The sequence below is a fragment of the Cebus imitator genome, unplaced genomic scaffold (genome assembly GCF_001604975.1).
Source record: "Cebus imitator isolate Cc_AM_T3 unplaced genomic scaffold, Cebus_imitator-1.0 Scaffold399, whole genome shotgun sequence".
In the NCBI taxonomy this organism is placed as follows: domain Eukaryota; kingdom Metazoa; phylum Chordata; class Mammalia; order Primates; family Cebidae; genus Cebus; species Cebus imitator.
Genome location: NW_016107714.1, coordinates 304,747 through 326,586, shown reverse-complemented (window position 1 = coordinate 326,586; position 21,840 = coordinate 304,747). Strand labels below are relative to the sequence as shown.

The window sequence follows — 21,840 nt, the reverse complement described above, 5'->3', positions numbered from 1 at the left end:
TTTTTTGCTTTTCTTTCCTTGGAGCTCCAGCTTCAAGAAAGGGCCTAGTTTGCCACCTTTTCTGTGAAGCCCTATTGGACTTTCTCAGGCTGTTTTCCCTCTGGACTTCTAGAGCATCTTGTATATAATGTCAATTATCGAGGCATGTATATATATACATTATATAATTGTTATGTAATTGTTAGTGTGGCACAGAATAACAAATACAGATCTTGCAGACGGAAAACCTGGGCATCTACAATAGATTACCTTCCCTACCTCTCAAATCCTCATGCTTCTATGTGTAAAATACACAAAAGGCTTATTAGCACAGTATTTGGCAAATAACACAAGCTCAATGGGTAGCTGTTGTCCAGGCTCCGCCAAACAAGTTACATGACTGTGGGCAATTTACAAAACCTTTGAGCCTTAACGTAGTTAAAATAATGAATTTACATAATAGAACTGTTAAATATTAGATGAGATGCAAGGTACCAGTGCTTAAACATTTCATGAATATTTTCAACTAAAGAGTTAGAAATGACTCATTCCAAGTGGGCACTATTTTGAACCATAAAATAGAATTATAGAAGGATGCATGTAAAGAGGTGGGGGGAGCGGAAGGCCAAGTGGGAGCAGGGGGGAGTGGGGAGGGGAGAAAGAGAATATGAGAATATGGGTGCTGGAGGCAGTGGTCTGAAAGCTCTTTGTAAGTTTAAGAAGACAACATGGCATATAGAAAATAGAACATAAGAATATGCCAGAACTTCTGGGCTCTGTTCCAGTTTCTATCGTCTGGAGAAAATTCAAAGTAACAAATTGACTGCAGGGTCTTATGCTGGGAACAGAAACATCATGTAGCTTTTGGTCACCACCTTCTGCCCTAAATCACAAAAACTCAAAACTTACATGGCTAAAGGCAGAGAAAGGAAGTTTTCAAGGAGAAGGCACAAACTAAATCTTAGCAACTCCTTCCCAACAGCTGGAAAAGAAGATACGAAGATCTAAAACCAAGCCAACCTAGAACTGGCTGGTCAGGTTTCTCTGGGAAGGCCACTAAAACACAAAGGGCAGAGAAAGCTCCAAGTGCCAAACAAAACCAAAGCCACTTTGAGCAGTTTACAGGGCAGCCCAAGGAGTCTCCTGAAAGCATTATTTCTTTTAATTATGTTTCCCTCCCCTGAGTATATGTCTGTATAGAAGAGAAGATACTTTAGAAATCTGACAACCAAGTTGCTGACTTGCAACAAAGTTATAAAACTAGTATACATGTACAAATTTAATTATTGTCCTCATATATGTTATATGAAAACATATAGATATATATATTATCTTCTGTTCATGCATATGTGTAACATATATGTACACTACCCCATTGATTGTTATGTAAATGTCTCATTTTCATACAGTTTTCACTTTATCACTTTATATAGCGAATAAATGGTCTATATGGTACTTAAAGGATCCTGAGCTAGGAACTAAGATATTAAGTATCTTATTAAGTATAAGATAAAGGAGGTACAAGTATAAAAATCAGAAAAAGTAAAACCTCTGTACTTTAAGTCTGAATTATAAACATCATTATGAACTCTGGTCCTATGCACTCAAGGAACATAAGAGCAATGGCATTCTAGTAGCTGTAAGTACCCATAGCTCTCTTGTTTTGATTTCTAAATACCATTATCCTTTAAAAGGAACCAGGTGGGCCGGGCACAGTGGCTCATGCCTGTAATCCCAGCACTTTGGGAGACCGAGGCCGGAGGATCACGAGCTCAGGCGATTAAAGCGATCCTGGCTAACACAGTAAAACCCCGTCTCTACTAACAGTACAAAAAATTAGCCTAGCATGGTGACATGTGCCTGTAGTCCTAGCTACTCGGGAGGCTGAGGCAGGAGAATCGCTTGAACCTGGGAGGTGGAGGGTACAGTGAGCTGAGATCGCGCCATTGCATTCTAACCTGGCAAGAGTGAGAGACTCCACCTCAAAAAAAAAAAAAAAGGAATCAGGTGGCCTTGGATAAATGGTTAATTCAAGGTCTGAGGCAGGAAAAGTATGATGTGCCTTGAATATTTCTTGTCGAACAAAAAGCAAGGAAGGGATCAAGGAATGATCTGTCCAAAGACCACAGGAACTGGCCGGAAGGGGCATCCCACTGGCCAAATTTCAGATAATCTGAGCAAAAAGAATGACTAAAACTAAAACACATTACATATGTACATTAATGAGTCCATAACAGTGTTCAAAAAAGAGATAAGACAAAAAAATGACAAACACTCCTTTGTCCTTGAAGATGACTATTGATTTTTCATTTCAACTGCTATAATATACACAATTTTTATTAGTTACCATTAAAAGATAAACCCTGTCACTTAGACCATGGCAATACTATATACATATCACTTTCACTTTTTATCTCATACTCATTGAAAAAGCGTTTAGACTTGCTCGGATGGATCTATCTATCACTATATATACATAAAAAGAAAAATACAAGCTAAATACAGTAAATGAGTTGCATATTCTACAAGAATACAGTTGACTCTTGAACAACAAGGATGTTAGGAGCACCAACACCCAGCGTGGTTGAAAATCTGCATATTATCTTTTGACTTCCCTGGAACTTCACTAATAGCCTACTGTGACTGGAAGTCTTACTGATAACAGCTGATTAACATATAGACTAGTATCTACACATATTTTATGCATTTGTAACATACCATTTATTAAGAATTTTTTTTTCAATATTTCTAGGCTATGCATTTTGCTTGTCAGTTTTTTCAAACTTTTACAAATCTCCAAAAAATGTTTCAATATATTTAGTGAAAAAAAATCTGGGCCAGGCACAGTGACTCATGCCTGTAATCCCAGCACTTTGGGAGGCTGAGGTGGGCAGATTGCTTGAGCCCAGCCTGGGCAACATGGTGAAACCTCACTTCTACCAAAAAAAAAAAAAAAAAAAAGCAAAAATTAGGCAGGCGTGGTAGCACGTGCATCTGTAGTCCCAGCTACCAAAGCGGCTGAGGTGGGAGGATCACCTGAGCCTGGGAAGCAGAGTTTGTAGTGAGTGGGGATCACACCACTGCATTCCAGTCTGGGAGACAGAGTAAAGCCTTGTCTCAAAAAAATAAAAAATAAAAATGCTCAGAAGCTTAGTTTCCATGTTTGTACACACAATAACTTTGTTTCAATACTGAATCACACTGTACTCTTTTTGAAGACAATTTAAACAGTATTTAATCTTAATACATAATACTACTAACAATATTCATAACTCAACCAGATAAAAATATGAAAAGCTATGACATATTCATATGTATATGCGGATGCCATAATGGCTGCCTGGCCAACAACTAGTATAAAACACCATTGATTATAAGGTATATCCAGACTTCAGAGAGGTTCGAGATGTTTTTAAAGAAGTATATACACACATATACTCACACTTCTTCCAACAGATGAAATGTGATATTAAGCCAACTTTTTTTTTTTTTTTTTTTTTTTTTTTTTCCTTTTTTTTTTTTTTTTTTTAGATGAAGTGTCACTCTGTTGCCCAAGTTGGAGTGCAGTGGCATGATCTTGGTTCACTGCAACCTCCAACTCCTGGGTCCCAGCAATTCTCCTGCCTCAGGCACCTGAGTAGCTGGGATTACAGGCACCCGCTAACATGTATGGCTAATTTTTGTATTTTTAGTAGAGACGGGGTTTCACTATGTCGGCCAGGCTAGTCATGAACTCCTGACCTCAGGTGATCCACCTGCCTCAGCCTCCCAAAGTGCTGGGATTACAGGCGTGAGCCACCAGGCCCTGCCTTAAGCTAACTCTTATATTCTGACAATTGGTAACTAAGGGGAAAATTTTGCATTTACCCTGGCTTTCTTACTTAGTAATGAAATGAAGAACAGCACTTTTTTTGGTAAGAACTCTTAAGATCTACCCTTCTTTTAGAATCTATTTTACTTACCTATTTTTTTGTCTGTAGAGATGGACTTTGTTGCCCAGGCTGGTCTCAAACTCCTGGGTTCGAGTGATCCTCCCACTTTGGCCTCCCAAAGGGCTGGGATTACAGAAGGAGGTATTGCGTAGGGCCAAATCTGCCCTCTTAAAGTGCACAATACCATATGGTTACTATGTTGTACAGCAGAACTCTCGAACTTACTCATCTTGCATAACTGTAACTTTATACCCACTAAACAACTCATTTCCCCTCCCCCATCCCTTAGCAATCACTTTCTATTTTCTATTTCTATTAAGTCTATTTTACAAAAACTCACATAAGTGGAATCACGCAGCATTTGTCCTTCTGTGACTGAACTATTTCACTGAGCATATCTTTCAGGTCGGATGGATAGAATTAGAATATAATCAGTTTGCAATCCCTAATGAAAAATTAGCTTACATAAGGATCATCAGTAGACATGAAATGACTCAAGATTGATGGAGAACTGGATAATCACATGGTGGTGAAGTACTGCCTGACGAATTACTTGCTGGACACAAAGGGGAAAACATAACCTTACAATGGCAAGACCTGGTTCTTGCTCTTATCACCTTAATCTCAGCTTTACCAACAGTGGGCCAATCAGACTTCTGAATGCAATTTTATAAGAAAAGCCTGGCATATTCCATTTAAAAAAAAAAATGTTCAGGCCAGGTGTCGTAGCTCAGGCCTGTAATCCCAACACTCTGAGAAGCTAAGGTGGATGGATCACTTAAGGTCAGGAGTTTAAGACCAGCCTGGTCAACATGATGAAACTCCATCTCTATTAAAAATACAAAAATCAGCTGGGCATAGTGGTACACGCATGTAATCCCAGCTACTCGGGAGGCTGAGGCAGGAGAATCACTTGAACCCAGGAGACGGAGGTTGCAGTGAGCCATCATGCCACTGTACTCCAGCCTGGGTGGCAGGGCGACACTCTGTCTCAAAAAAAAAAAAAAAAGCTTCACCTTAACCTAACCAACCAGACCTTTCAGTATATGGTTCTCTATTTTTCTCACAGCGAAACAAGGTTTACTAACCTTCTTGGTGCAGTTTAATGCTATTCATCTTAAATTCAATAGGTGACCTTACCCTACTTACTTTCATTGTTATAACGTATTTCTGGCATTTTATGTTTTCCATGTTTAATGCTTCCTTGTCTTCTTTTGCTGCAGATTTTGTATTTTCTATTTTTCCCACCAGCACCATCCCTGGTAATCTGGAAAATCTATAGTAAGTTTTTAGAAATGCTAACAGTACTTCTAAAGATAAAAGTTAGCACCTCTATACTTTCTCCCACCTCTTCCTTGACTTCTGCTTTTCACCGGTATCCTCAGGAATATATTTTCCTCTGTTACATGTTAACATGTTTAACATATTTTAAGTAGAGTTTAATATCTTTTGTTTTAGAAAAATAACTGTCAGTCAGACTTTACATTTGAACAGATTTAGTGTTCATTGCCAGCTTCTCCATACCACAACTTCCCCATCTATTATTATTTTGATTCATCTCTAGAAAATTCGAGTTCTTGCATATTCGAAAATGTTTTTATGAAGACTTTACACATGGATGGTGACTTAAGTGGGTCAAACTTGGATCAAACTTTTTAATCTCAATACTCTACTATGAGAACTGCAATGCATATATCTAACAAAGGACCCATATATCCAAAATAAAGAATGCTTACCACTCAATAAGAAAAAGAAACACAACAGATAAATGGGCTTGAACAGGAACCTGAATGACTTGAACAGGAACTTGAACAGAAATGACTTAAACAGGAACTCTACAAAAGAGGGCATATGAAAAACCGCTCACCCTCATTAGGCATCAGGGAAATTCAAATTAAAACCACAATGAGATACTATTATATGTCTACCACAATGGCAAAGACTGATGGCACCATTTGCTGGTGTGAATGTGGAGCAATGCTGGCGGGAGCTTAAACTGTAACACTTTGGAAGACCAACGGTACCTACTAAAGCTGAACACACACAATTTCAGTCCCAGGTAAATACCTAAGTATATACATGTCTACATAAATGCACCAAGAGACAAGTATAAGAATGTCTTAATATCAGCATGATTCATAATAACCCCAAGTTGGAAACAACCCAAAAGACCATCAGCAACCTACTGGATAAATTGTGGTGTATTCAAAAAATGGAATACTGCACAGCTATGAGAATGAATGACAGGGGCAGATAACAAATGTATATACAAACAGATAACACACGGCCAGGCACAGTGGCTCACACCTGTAATCCCAGCACTCTGGGAGGCCAAGGTGGGAGACTAACCTGGGCAACACAGCGAGACACCGTCTCTAAAAAATAATTTAAAAATTAGCCAGGCACAGTGGCTGTAGTCCCAGCTACTTCAGAGGTGTGAGGATCGCTTAAGCCAAGGAGTTCACGGTTGCAGTGAGCTATGATCACATCACTGTACTCCAGCCTGGGCAACAGTGACATCCTGTCTCTCTAAAAATAAATAAATAGGCCCAGTGCAGACTACACCTGCAATCCCAGCACTTTGGGAGGCCAAGGAGGGCGGATCACCTGAGGTCAGGAGTTCAAGACCAGCCTGGCCAACATGGCAAAACCCTGGCTCTACTAAAAGAATACGAAAGTGAGCCAGGCATGGTGGAGCCAGGAGAATCACTTGAATTGGGAAGGTGAAGGTTGCAGTAAGCCGAGATTGTGCCACTATGCTCCAGCCTGGGGAACAGAGAGAGACACTGTCTCAAAAAAAATAAAAATTAAAAAAATAAGAAACGGATAGTATAGATGAATCTCACAAACACAACATTGAGCAAAAGCCAGAATATGAAAGAGCACATACATATGTATGCATGATTCCATTGCATAAAGTTCAAGAACAGGCAAAAGTGATCACTATGGCAAGATGTTAGAATAGAACAGTTACCTTAGGACAGGGGTCAGCAAACTTACTCTGTTAAGCACCAACAGTAAACATCTTAGGCTCTACAATCTCAGGGGCAACTACTCAACTCTGCTGTTGTAGTGCAAAAGTGGCTACACAGATCAACAAATGAGCATGACCATGTTTTCCTAAAACTTTACAGACTCTGATATTTGGATTTCATATAATTTTCATGAGTCACGAAATTTTATTCTTTGATTGACTTTTTTTTTCCAACCATTTAAAAACATAAAAACCACTTTTATTCATGAAAATGGGCCAAGTTTGGTCTGCAGGCTGCCAGCCTATGCTTTAGTGGGCTGGGTGGCACGCGCCTGGAGGGGTGGACTTCAGAGGCTTCTAAGATGCTGGTAAAATTCTGTTCTGCTGTTTACATGAATGTGTGTCTTTTATAAAACTGTACTGAGCTGTGTGCTTGTGATTTACATACTTTCCTGTAGGTGTATTTTAATACAAAATGTTTTTTTTAATGCAAAAACCAAAACCACTTGTTTACAAAAACCTAATATTTATGTGACCAACTTTTTTTTTTTTTTTTTTTAATTTGTAGGTGATTCTTCACCCTTAAAATTCAGTAAGTTAGTCAGCATTGTTATTCGTCTATTTTTCCTCATTTTTTACTGGGACATGATAACTTCTTATCATAACACTTTTTCACCTCAGAAATGTTTTTTATTCTACCTTTGACTCTCACGTTTGTTCAGTTTGCTCCACACTCTTCGCCAGGAACACTGAGTGTTCTCAAGATTCCCACCAGAATGAATGTGTGTGTGGGGTCCCTACTGTACCTGTCTTCTACCTCCCTCACTGTAATCACAGTGATACTATTCATTTCTACATTTTCCCCTGTTTTAGGGTGATCTTTCAAGACCATGCCTCTTCCTCACAGATCTGCTTTTTCTGTTAACTCCGATTCTGCCTTTTGTAGCTTCTCAAGGCACTTTTAAGTGCTTTGTAATGGCACGGTTCTTCTGGAATTTAATCCATAACTCTTACGACTTCTTTATAACTTAGCACCTCATCTTTCATTTTTTATTTCATAGTGAATGTTTTCTTCAACTTCCTTGAAGATATAAGTCAGTGGTTTAAACCCTGTATTTTCTCATTTTTCTTTTTTTTAAGCTTAAGTATTTGTTTGCAACGAAGCTTGTTAACACTAATGAAAATGTACAAAGCATTATAAATTTTCATATTAAATGTTATACGAATCACTCCACCTTTCCTACAGAATTTGGTTACCATGTTGGCATTGTTTGCTAATCAATATTCTGACAAGAGAAGTTGATCTCTAGTCTCTTCCCTTGGCAGAACTGGTATTTTGGATCACTTGGTTCTTTATTGTAGGGGTTATTCCATGTGTTATAAGAGGCTTAGCAGCATTCCTAGCTTCTAGACATCACTTGTGACCACCAAAAAAGTGCTCAGATATTGCCAAACGTCCCCTGGGGGAGAGGAACAGTAAGCCTCCCATTGAAAGCCACTCATTTGCCCAAAAATAGAGTGGGCAAAATTCCCTTACTCCTTTTTCTATTTTTTCTTCTTTTTCTTTTCTCCACCTTGTATGCATTTCTTTACTCATATTTACCTGGACACTGCTCAAATTCTTCCCTTAAAAATTCAGCTAGATAACTGGATGCTGCAGAGGTTTCAATCACTAGTTTGAAAGTTCAGCAGTCTGAGAGGGGATAGGAGAACTGGGCTGGCTGTGGACAGCTGCGAATGGGAAATTTCATCTCCAAGCACTCTGTTGGAGCCAATGCCTATACATTTTTATGTGTATGTTGAGGGTTGGGTTGTACTCTGTCCTGATGGGGAAAGACACTCTAGGATTTTGGTTCATTCCCTCGAAAGGGACTGAGCTGGTCACTCTGATAAGATGTCAAGTTAAAATAAAGCCCTACAGTTGGCAGGATTTTTGTTTGGTGGTTCAGCAAATATTTTTTCTTTGCACAATAGCCCTTTTGGTACTGTTGGCCCTCAGCTATAAAGCCAGCTCTTAGGATGTAATTTCTTATCTCTCTAGCCCATCATCCTCAGCCCAGACCTTATCCCCTTCAGAACAAATGGGGAACATGCTCTGCCTGCATTCCCTCCTTTCCGGAGAGCAAGCTTCTAGACAGTGGTCTCCCATCTTCTAGTCCGTTTTTCCAAGTTGTGGGGTCCCTCTGTTACTCTTCCCAACACTGGGAGTTGTGTACCCAGTGTGTCATCCTTTATTTTAATTCACTTTGATCTCAAAGTGACAGACAGCCATTGGAATTTGTGGTTGAAGATTGGGGCTATTCCCAAATTTCAGTTGATGAAACCGTCTCCTTTATTTTTATTGCTTTTGGTTCCTTCATCAGGTTTCAGGAAAGGAGTATTTTACCATCTTGCTGTTAAGTCACCATTTTTCCTTGTAGTCCTCAGGGTAATATTTCTTCCTTCTCCATAAAGGTAAAGTGGCATCACTGGGAAATGGCTCAACTCCTCTTAAGGAAAAATCTATTTTATGTCTTGTTTTGATCACTGAGAGAAGTGTTTTTTTTTTTCTTTCTTTCTTTCGTTCTAAAATACGTGGTAGAAAGCTTTGAGGGAGAGCTCAGGAGAGCAAAATCCAATTTTTGAGAAAATGCTGGTTATATGGCTTCAGGTGTTTTTCTTAACCCTGTGCACTTAATTCTATACTCATTAAAATAGAAAAATATGTTCTGTTCCATTTCTGCTCTAGGCTGGGGAGAGAATGAATATATCCTTTCTGCTATCAGCAATGACACTTAACACAAGAAACCACTTACTACTACCTAACAGAAAGAGAGATGCTTAATTTCTAAAAGAACCTTCCACCTTTCCACACTCTACACACAGACTAAGGCATCCACACTTTTCCAGTGGGGAACCAATGGCCAGGAATATACACGGAGCACAGCTGAGGCATTTCTTTTTTATAACACTGGTACAGAGAGACAGTATACAATTAATGTACAGGTGTCAAGTTCACACAAAGGTTCCATGTGTACCTATCTTCTCTTTCCAAACAATCCTATACAACTGCCTCAGTTTCTTAGTCTATTTTCTATTGTTTATAATGGAATACCTGAAACTGGGTAATTTATAAAGGAAAGGAATCTATCTCTTACAGTCCTGGAGTCTGAGAAGTCCAAAGTCAAGGGGCCACATCTGGTGAGGGCCTTCATGTTGACAGGGACTTTGCAGAGTCTCAGGTGGTGCAGGGCACACAGTGAGGGGCTGCGTGTGCTAGCTCACATCTCTCTTCCCCTTCTGAATGAGCCACCAGTCCCACTCCCAAGCTAACCTGTTAATCCATTAACCCATTAATCCATGAATGAATTAATCCATTCATGAGGGTAGAGCCTGCATCACCCAATCACCTCTTAAAGGCCACTCCCCTCAATACTGCCTTTTGGGGATTAAGTTTCAACATGAGTTTGAGGAAACAAAAACATTCAAACCACAGAACTCAGTTTCCTGATATAATTTTAGTGGACTTAAAGCTGAAGAGCTTAAGATTATATAGCTAATTAGATTCCACTTTAATGACAGTCGATGACTGCTAGCATAATGCCTCCTGACAGTCACAAATCCACAGCCATGGGCAAGTAGAATGTTAGGCCCTACTCTGGATCAGGTGGGCTAGATAAATTTTTTAACACTAAAGTCTCAGGTCAGCTGCCTGTGAAACCATGTACAGCATGCTGTGCATTTATAATAATGGGCACATTCACGACAACAAAGATGAAAGGTAAGGAGGTCATTCCTAAGCCCATTTGACACCTTCACAGAATATAAATATAGAGGTAGAATAGGGCTGATCAGTAGACAAAAAAATACGAAGGTACTTGCCATGTGATTAGCACCAGTCTAGATGCTTTATAAAATAAATACAACAGGTGGCCAGGCACGTTGGCTCACTTCTGTAATCCCAGCACTGTGAGAGGCCAAGATAGGTGGTTTGCTTGAGCCCAGGAGTTCAAGATTAGCCTGGGCAACATGGCAAGACCTTACCTCCTCTACAAAAAATTTAAAAAATTAGCCAGGCATAGTGGTGCATGCCTGTAGTCCTGGCTACTTGGGAGGCTGAGGCAAGAGGATCGCTCAAGCCTAGGAGGTCAAGGCTGCAATGAGCTATGAGCATGCCACTGCACTCCAGCCTGGGTTACAGAGAAAGATTCTGTCTCAAAAAAAAAAAAAAAAAAAAGTAATCCCTTTTCTTAAGGAACCTGGGATTTAATTGCAAAGACTGGTGCACACAGAACAAAAATGTAGGGCAAGAAGGAACCCGGCATTAAATCCTGACCCTTCTTTTCTGATGCTGTTAGCCCTCCCAACCTTGAAACTATCCACTGATTCTTTAACCTACCCTCTCCTCAATTTCTTCCTACATCTTTTCCACGCTTTTTTCGAAGCCTCCTGTTTGAGCTCCTCTCCCCTAGATGGTGGTATCCTCCATTCTTGGGCTTCTTTTTTTTTTTTTTTTTGAGATGGAATCTCGCTCTGTTGCCCAGACTGGAGTGCAGTGGTATGGTCTCGGCTCACTGCAACCTCCGCCTCCCAGGTTCAAGTGATTCTCCTGCCTCAGCCTCCCGAATAGCTGGGACTACAGGTGCATGCTACCATGCCAGGCTAATTTTTTGTATTTTTAGTAGAGACAGGGTTTCACTGTGTTAGCCAGGCTGGTCTCGATCTCCCACCTTGGCCTCCCAAAGTGCGGGGATTACAGGCAGAAGCCACTGCTCCTGGCCTCAGGCTTCTTTTTAATCTATACAGTCAGCCTGGTCAAATGATTAGGACTGAACATTTCAAGTACCATCAGTCTGCCAAAGAACCACCAGTTCACAGACCCGACCAGACAGACACTGCCAGATCCCACAGACATCTCAAAGGCCAGGTACCCAGACTTGCTGCCCTCCCAGTATTTCTAATCTTGGTGAAAGGCAGCACCATCAACCCGGTCGCCCAGCCTGGAACCTCAGGAGTCACCTGTGACCGCTCCTCCTCCCTTACTTCCACATCTAACCAGTCACTGGAACAATTAATTCTTCTCTTAATCTCCCCTCTCCCCCCTCCTTCCTACTCAAGGTCACTCTTGTAGTTCAGACGCCCATTATTTCTTGCCCGAACTATATCTGAGCCTGCAAACTGGTTTCTCTGGCTTTGGTATCATCCCTTCTTCCCCTGAAACTCTCCTCTCTAGCCACTCCCAATCTTTTATCCTCCACACCCGTCACACCAGAATGACCTGTATTTCCCCACGTTCTCTCATCTTCCACATCTTCATGTGGCTTTCCACATGCCTTTCATCTGCATAAACTTCAGGTCCCTTCTCCCTGTTCCTCTATTAAACTTCTATTTATCCATTAAAACTCAGTAAGACATCATCTCCTGCAGGAAGTTCTGACACCCTCCTACTCACCTTCAGATTCCCCATCCTTTATATGGTGTCTAAATAGTCATTGTCTCAAAAAATATTTAAAAGAAATGAAGTTTCTCTTCATCTCAAAACGAAGTCAGTGGGGCAGGGAATTTATGTGATAAATTCTCATAAAAACAAAAACTGTAGAAAATAGACTTTACATGATTGTAAAGAAATAACTTTGTGTCCTCCATTCAGGACTGTGTCCCATCTGAAGTTCCCTGATGGACATGCCATTGGCCACATTCACTGGACAATACCTCTCTCCCTCACCCAGACTTTCACCATGCTCCAGGCAAAGGAGATATTTTCCCCGTGGCCACTTCTTCAGAGCGAACAATAACAATCAACGGGTTAAAAATACAACATATTTCTATGAAGGCTACCACTAAAATCTATACCTCCTAACCTACTGCTTTTGCTGTGGTTTAGTCTCTGCAGCTTCCTGTTAGCTGCTCCTTGGAGACATGAGGACAACACTTACAAACTAACACAGACTGCTTCCTCATCTCTAAGACAGGGACTAGAGGATCTCAAAGGATGCATTGCCCACTAAAAAGTCATTTGGATTCATTCTCTGTCCTAAACTGGCTCCTCTTGGGAATTTCCCTGTCACTGAAAATAGACAAAATACACAAAGGCATAGAGAACAACAGTCTCTATAGCTCCTTGTCCTGCTTCTGACAATGGTGTTATAGGAGGTTGGGGGCAGGGGGAAGGAATCTCCAATGTGTATTTTTAAATATTAGAAATATATCCACAACTGTAAGTCACCTGCAATAATTCAATATAGAAATTCAACTTGTGTTAAATATTCTCTAACCTATAAACATCATACTACCTTTTAAGAGAATGGCATTTCCTTTCATAGCTTATAAATTTACTTCTTTGAAGCTTTAAGGGGTGCCTTTAATTCTAGTACTTCAAGATTCAGACAAAAAAAATACATATGAGTCCTATCCAGACCTTCAGAAACCCATCATTTTTATATAAGGTGGTTGGGGACTTTGGTTATGTGGTGATGCCCATATTGGCTAAATTGCTTATTTGGCAAAATTACCAAATAACTTGAGAAGTTGGTTGGTTTGTTTTGCTCTAAGAACTTGTATGCTTTTATGAAGTTGTCCCCATATTCTGTTATCAGTTACTGGGCGACTTCATGGAGTCTCCATATTTTACTTCTACATCTGTGGAGAATTCTTCCTTATATTAACCTGCAACTGTCTACCTATTACTGGTGAGCAGATAAGTTTCTGGAATATGGGATTGTCCCACTGTAATCCTAGAGTGAGTACTTTGATTTCTAAGCCTTGTTCTGAGCCTGAATACAAAGACAAATTCTACCATACCAAACGAAGAAGTGCCTGTTCAGGCGCAGTGGCTCATGCCTGTAATCCTACCACTTTGGGAGGCTGAGGCAGGAAGATTGCCTGAACTCAGGAGCTTGAGACCAGCCTGGGCATCATGGTGAAACCCCGTGTCTACTAAAATACAAAAAGTTAGCCAGGCCAGGTGGCGCGTGCCTGTAATCCAAGCTACTAGGGAGGCTGAGACATGAGAATTGCTTGAACCCAGGAGGCAGAGGTTGCAGAGAGCCGAGATGGCACCACTCCATCCCAGCCTGGGAGACAGAGTGAGAAGCATCTGGCTAGACAATTCTGGAAAACAGAATGGGTTTTCCTAACACAAACCTCAGGCCTTCCAGAAACTGTTTCAGGGCAAATCTCTTCGTTGGCCCTCTTCATTCTACTATTGTTTTAGTGAGGACTTGTTTCTCAACTGACCAATTTGGATCACAATATGGTATGGTGGTTAAGAGTCTAAATGCCCAGGTTCTAATCTCACTTTCACTAGTTTGTATGGTCTTGGTAAATTACTTAATCCAACTTCTGTTTCCTCATGACTAAAATGGAGCCACTGACAGTACTTACCTCATATAGCTGCTATGAGGATTAAGGGAGGTGGTGACTATAAAGTACTTGGCAGGGTGCCTAGACCAGAGCAGGTGCTTTGTAAGTACTATTACTCTCAACAGCTTCCTAGCGGGTCTCCTGACACACAGTTATCACTCTCTGCCAATCCACCTTCCATGCTCCTGTTAGCATACACTTTCACATATATTTCTTGGTTATAAAATACAAATTTCATTGTAGAAAATGCAGAAAACACATAAGGGAAATATCATCCATACTCTGACCATAGAGACAATCTACTGTTGATATATTTTCTCCTAGTCTTTTTTCCGTTTTTTAAAACATAACTGAGAAGATCGTTTATAATTTGTTTCTGCTGTTTTCACCTAAGTATTTTCCTCTAATTTAACAACACAAAGTGTTGTTACCTCCCAGTTTCTGGAGGTCTGGTTTCTCTGATGCTGACAGATGCTTGTACTTTTGCTTACTGCCTTCAAGCGAAGACGTATCCTCTCTAGTGAGGGCTCCTCAGGTCCAAGGAATGCAGGAGAACAGAGGTTTCAGGTCACCCTTGCAGTCTTGACAGGCTTGCTCCTTCTGCCCCATCCTGCAAGCTTGCTCTTTCTGCCCCAAGACTGTGCTTATGTACTCCTCGGTCTGAAGAGCCTTTTCGCCTCTCCCCATCTGTGTTCACTACAGTTTTCAAAACCCAGCTCTAAACAAGTTTCCTAGATCAAACATGACCTCTCATGATGACAACCCAGCCTAGAGCTACAGTGCACTCCTACAGTTTTGCCACTTCCATACAACAGCATGGGCCTTGGAGGTAAAAGGCACTCGGCACACACTGGTTGAGTGGGTAACTAAATACTTTATTGTCTATTTTTTTGTTTGTTTCTTAAGTAAACCACAGGCTGGGCACAGTGGTTCATGACTATAATCCCAGCACTTGGCGAGGCTGAGAAGAGAGGATCGTTTGAGCCCAGGAGTTTGAGACAAGCCTGGGCAACACAGTGAGACTTTGTCTCTACAAAAAATATTTTTAAATCAGCCAAGTATGGTGGTATGCGCCTGTAATTCCAGCTACTCAGGAGACTGAGGTGGGAAGACCGCTTGAGCCCAAGAAGTAGAGGCTGCAGCGAGCAGAGATTGTGCCACTGCATTCCAACCCGGGCAACAGAGTGAGACTTTGTCTTAAAAAAAAAACAAAAAACAAACAAACAAACAAAAAACAAAGTAAACCACAAAGTCCTTCAGCGATGAACCATTTCTCTTAATTTTATCCTTGCTGGTAGTTATACATGGCTAGGTAATTAATAAATGATGAACAGTCAACTTTTTTTTTCCTTTACTAAGGTACGGTTTTACTTTTCTTGCCTTATTGAACTTGATAGGCTTGATAACAGCTGACACTCTTGTGCCAACACAGCTCTAAGTGCTTTACACACAGTAACTAATTTCATCCTTACAACAGCCGCCGTGAGGTAGGTACTATTATCATTTTCATTGTACATATGAGGAAGCAGAATCCCTGATGGGTTATGTAAAATGCACAAGCACTCCCGGCTAGTAAGTGATGGAGTTGGGATGCAAATTTAAAAACTAGTTTGACCACACGATATAATTAAATTCAACAATTAAAATATTTACTAAGGATCAACTATGTCTTAAAACACTAGGCAAGAAAATTTCCCACATTGTAGAAGGAGAAACGAGGTGCTAAACACAGGCGGATGGGACAGACACATACACACACGGAGAAAAGGGTAGGCGGACCCCATGATCAGAGTAAGTTTCCCCTGTATGCTGCTAAATAAGAGGGCCCTAGAAGTCATGTCATTATTAGTCATATCTAAGAATGGATAGGGCCAGTGGGAACTACAATCTCAGGGCATGTCTGTGAGTGCCTGACAGCATATCAGTTCACCACCAGGTATGAACCCTGGGGCCAGCTTTTCCTTCTTCTGCACATGACTCCTTGTCATCCACCCCTCTGCCTCATACCCCAGGAGTCGGGGGGTGGCTGTAGCAGGCAGAACAGCCAAGCTCCTCCTCACTGACCGGGAGACAACATCCCAACAAGTCCATGACTTACTTGATATTTACATATTTTCACAAGTAGGGAAGAAGGCCTTTTCCCAAGGCCCATCTGTGTATCATAAAAAGACAAGAATTCAATATGCTCATCGCCAGCATCACCGTGTTTTCTGTCAACATCTGAAACATACATATCTTTTACAGAACACTCCATAAACAGAGCGTGGGAACCAAGTGGAGGGACCTGGAGCTTACCACTGCCTCAGGGGCCTCCCAGAGATAGCACACTTAGAAGGGAGTGTTCCTCAGCGGCCTGCACCCTTCTCTCATTCCAGAAGGCAAGACTCTGAAGTTGACTCAACTCCTTAGTGCTCTCTTACACATAGCACAGCCTCAACCATGACTTGCATGCTAACTACATCCAAACGTGTAACTCAGACCCTGACCTGGTCTCCTGGCCCCTTCAGATGCAGCTCGTCCAAAGGAAACTCACTTCCTGTCCTCCCAATCCATGTTCTCAGTGAACACCACCATCCCAGGCAGAGGCCTGCAGTGTCTCATCCCCTCCTCCCACAAGACTTCCTCCGGAGACCTTCCAACCCCTCCCTCTGCCACCGGCTGTTTCATGCCAGGCCCTTGTCATTTCTTGCCTGGCTCATGACAACAGCTTTCTTAACAGCTATGCCTCCTCAACCCCTCAAAGCTTTCCTCCCCACCATAAGCCAGAAGTCTTTCAAAAGCACGAGGTGACAGGGCATTCCTTGCTTTAAAATCCTCAGGAGCTCACTACTACCTGTGGGGTCAAGTCAAACACTCCACCTTGGCTCCCTGGGCCCTATACAGTCTGGCCCCCGACCATTCTCCCCACCCACCAAGCCACCTTTTGTTCATCCACATATACCCAACCCCTTTTGCTCCTGCATGACCAAGAAGAGACCAAGTAAGTCCTACTCCCTCATAGCCACTAAGCTGTTGCCCAAGCTGTCCCTCTTCTTAGAATGTGTCCTTCCATCTGATGGCTCTGCAGGGCTCAGCACAAACACTACCTCCTACAGGAAGGCCTCTATTATGCCTTCGCCTCCATTTGTGTATCAAAGCAGCCTATGCCAACCTCTACCAACGTGGCATATCCCAACGTATCACATTGGTTTCTTTCAATGTCTTTTCCACGAGGCTATGAGCTCATTTCTGTGTTCCCAGAACTCAGTGTGGCAGTTGGCACAAAATAAATGTTTGGCAAATGAAAGAGCCTAGAAAACGTAGCTCACCAGGCCACAGCCCTTTCTCTGCCCTTCCCTGATACCCAGGCGGACTTACCGACGCAATCGCAGGTAGGGAACTCGGCCTGGGCTCTCTTGGCAGGTGTGTCCAGCAGACTCTTGGTGGGTGTGTCCAGGTACTTAAGAGGTGACTCCAAGAAGCCACTGAGGGTAGGTGTGAGTGGGTTCTCAGCCTTGGTGGGTGTGGCCTCCTGGCCTCCCTCTTCTGAATGGAAGCAGGTGGTTGAGAGCACAGTCACAGCCCCTGAAGACTCAATCTTGATTTGCTTGGGGGAACGGGTGGCAAAAGGGCTCTCAGGGGCTGGGAGACATGTTTGCTGGTTCTCAGGGTCCTGAATGGGCACAGAAGGGGGGCCGGGAAGCCCAAAGCTATCTCCAAATTCAGCCTCAAACTGCCGGATAAGCTCTTCCAGCTTGTCATCGGCAGGGGGAAGAGGGCCGGTGGAGCCTGGCTGCAAGGTTGTCATGGGGCTGGGGGACCTCATTTCCTGAGTAGGGGGCAGCAGGCTGTCCCTGGAGGGACTAGGTGCAAATAGCGCAAGAGAAGGTTCTGGGGGCAGGGGCACAGCAGAGCCCTGTGAGGCAGGCAGAGGGGCCAGTGGATGAGCCTGTGCTTCCTCGGAGGCCGGGGACCTGAGCCCTTCTAGGACAATCTGCCGGACAGGTGGGAAGAGGGGCTGTGCTTCCCGGGGCCTGGATTTCTTGATCTGAATGGGCTTTCGGACACTAGGCTTGATCCCAGGGGCAGCTTTCTCCGTTCCCAAGGGACCTCCAGCTGGTGTTGGGAGCTTCTTCTTCTTCTCCTTGGGTGGTCTGTCTGGAAGCCGTGGGGCAGGTGAGCTTGGTGGGGGCCACCAGCCAGGAGCAGAAGGCTCCGAAGGAGCAGGGAAGGAGGTGTCAAGTGCCTGTTCTAGGAAGAGGCTACGCTTGTGGTGGAGGTGCTGCTGCAGGGCGGTCTGGGCCTTCTGATGGGTGTCGGGCTCCAAGGATGGCATGGGAGCCTCCCTCTGAAGTACGGGGGATGGGGCCGGGGCTGGGGAGGAAGAGGGTGCCTCCACCTTGACCTTGGGCTTGGTAGGCAGGGCCTCAGGCCGCTTGAATACTGACTGGATGTAATCACTGGCACTGCCTAACAACTGCTCCAGTTCAGCCATGGGGTCGGGGCTTGGGCGAGGCATGGGCCAGGAGTTCCGGGGTGTTGCTGTAGGGGTGTCGGTGCCCCAGGCTTCAGGGAACTCAGTTCTAGGAGTTGCCGGAGGGAAGGCAGAGCTATCAGGAGCAAAAGATGAGTGCTCTTCAGGGGGAACCACAGGCCACGAGGGAGTCCGGAGGTAAGACTGGGGAGATCTGAAAGGGGCAGGAGGTGACAAGGCCTCAGGAAGGGGGCAGGAAGACTGGGGGGTGGAATGAGAAGGCTGCGGGAGGGCGGAGGAGAGCTGTGTGAGGGCCTCGATGGCAATGGCGGTCTGCAAGCTGATGTTTTTTTCCTTGGCGATGCTCAGGGCACTCTGGGACAGGGGTAGGCCCTCTGGGGGAGAGATCTGGGGCACCTCAGAGCTGAGGAGTGGCCTGGTGCTTGGTGCTGGGAGGCTGGCCTCACCAGGAGGCAGAGGCCCTGGGAGCCTGGGCCGCTCCTCCCCTCCTTCCATGACCACAGACTTGATCTTCCCCTCCAGCCACTCGAGGTAGTCAGGGCATTCTGGGCCATCGCAGTTGCAGTTGGGTGGTTTCATGCCATGCCGCGCGAGGGCCAGGGCCGTCTGCAATGTGTCAAGGTCTTCGCTGCCAGCAGAGCAGCCCTCGGGCCCTGGCCGGGGTCCCCTGCTGTTGTTCCCAGCCTCACGACTCATCTCACGGTTGAAGGTTTCATAGAGCCGGGTGCTAAGGACCCCATAAGAGGATACAGCTTCGGCCACAGCCGAAAAGGCCACCAGATCGTGGGCATCTTCCAGGCGAGCAGTATGAGCTGGGCCTGGGGCAGCCTCCCAGTCGGGCTTTTGGTCTACCCGCCAAGGACCCCCAGTCCCCAGTAGACTGGGTCCAGCGGGTTCTCTAGCACCATTGACCGGCACCCCTGAGGCGCTTAGCTGCCGTGAGTCCCCATGGTACACTGGCCCTGAGTCCATCTGACCTGGAACAGGTCCATCAACTGGGCTGAGCTCTGAGCCTGTCTAAAGAGAGAGAGAGGGGGGAAAAAGGAAAAAAATGAACCACACTATTTGAAAAGCATTTCCCTGCTTCATACCACTCAGGAATCACATCTGACCCCCAACTTTTCTCACAAATCCTCTCTCTGGTACTTCTTCAGCCTCCAGTTCATCTTCCCATGTCTCTGGTTCCCTAGCGAGCTCCACCAGCAGAAATAAAAAGATCTTTAAGATACTTTTAAAGAGAAGATCCTAATGTGACATTCTTAGTGTTGCTCAGAAACTTTCAGAGCCTCAGATCAATCACACGAATCAGGCTCTCCTAAAACCAGGGACACACAAAAAGATCCTTAATTCACAATGATTAAAGTCACACTGGACTTTGTTTTTTGTCAAGATGAAAAGAAATCCAACCAAGCCTGTGTGTACACATGTGCTCTAAGAATGAAGTGTGGGTTCGTCCGGGTAGGGAAAGAAGAACTTTGATTAACAAATTCAGCCTAGGCCAGGGTCAGCCATGGCTTCCTAGTGGGAACCCATAGTTCTTTTCTTCCCCTAAAACTGTCCTCACTTAAGCCCAGGCTGAGCACGGAAAGCTGGCAACAGACCACATTCCCACACGCAGCCCCAGGCCTGAGGGAAACACTGATGATCTGACACAGCATGCATTTAGCCCCATGCCGGGTCAGTCATGCCAAAGACAAGCAAGTTGCTGCTTAGAGAAGGATCCAAGCCTCTTCCTGAGCCCAGGAATGACCACTACATACCTCATACCCACAAAAGCACACCAAAGGAGGAAGATGAGAGGAAAACGGCCAGGAGGGCCCAGCCCAGCAAGTTCAAAGTGAATACAAAGACGGGAAACTGAGTTTGCAGACCCATCCCTGAGGAGAGGAAAGCTCTCCCTTACTATAGAATGCTAAGAGAAATTACAGAAGAATTGAGGGATTTAGAAAGTCACCAGTGGAAGCAGGTGAAAGCTTGATAAGGTACAGGATGTATGCATGGTCTTAATGCATCTCCTCGAAAATTACATGAGTACAATAGTAACTGTAGTGGAGAGATCTGGTAGACATCACCTTAACCCAAATGACAGTTATCACCACCAGTACTAAGACAAACCAACACCATATGCCTCTTGATGTAAGACATTGCAAATAACTTAATACTACTCACACAGAACTCCTGCCAAAATGTATAACCTGAATCTAATCATGAGGAAACATCACATAAACCCAAATTAAAGGGTATTCTAGAAAGTACCTGGGTTGTTCTCTTCAAAAAAGTTCAAAGTCAAGAAAAACAATCTCTTCTAGCTTACACAGACCAAAAAGAACAGCTAAATGTGTGTTCATGGGTTAGACCTTAGACTGGGGAAAAACAGCACTATTTTTACTTGGGACAACTCATGAAATGTGAATATGGACGTGGGTAAGATAATATTCTGTCATTCCTAATCTTGACTTGGATCATTAGACAATGAGTTACATAAGAGAGTGCCCTTGTTCTCAAGATACACATACTGAAGTATTTAGAAGTAAAGGGACAGTACAGACAGTCCCCAACTTACGATGGTTCCACTTAAGATTCTGACTTTGTGACATGCATTCAATAGAAACCATACTTTGAATTTTAATCTTTTCTGAGGCTAGTGATACTTTCGCGACGCTGGGCAGTGGCAGCAAGCCACAGCCCTGGGTTAACCACGCAATCACCAAGGTAAACAACTGAGGCTCCACAGTGTTCCGTGTTTTAACACATATTGTGCTGTGTTTTAAAATCTCATCATGTCTATAAAATGCCCATTTTGTTTGTTTGTTCGTTTTTTGAGATGGCGTCTGGCTCTGCCACCTAGGCTGGAGTGCAGTGGCGCAATCTCAGCCACTGCAACTTCCGTCTCCCAGGTTCCAGCAATTCTCCTGCCTCGGCCTCCCAAGTAGCTGAGATTACAGGCGCCTGCCACCACGCCCAGCTAATTTTTGTATTTTTGTAGAGATGGGGTTTCACTGAATTAGCCAGGCTGGTCTGAAACTCCTGACCTTAGGTTACCTGCCCATCTCAGCCTCCCAAAGTGCTGGGATTACAGGAATGCGCTTGGCTAAAATGCCCATTTTTGACTTACAATACTTTCTTTTTTTTTTTTTTTT

General features: G+C 43.6%; 1 protein-coding gene across 3 annotated transcripts in view; it reads right to left on the bottom strand.

Moving 5' to 3' along the window:
• The window catches only part of TET3 (tet methylcytosine dioxygenase 3), a 118,978-nt gene that overhangs the window by 39,534 nt on the left and 57,604 nt on the right, over nt 1-21,840 (bottom strand). For all 3 annotated transcript variants that reach the window (XM_017508691.2, XM_037731433.1, XM_017508692.2), the window contains one exon: nt 17,584-19,717. In XM_017508691.2, the coding sequence (XP_017364180.1) occupies nt 17,584-19,717 (2,134 nt within the window). The remainder of the gene's footprint in view (nt 1-17,583; nt 19,718-21,840) is intronic.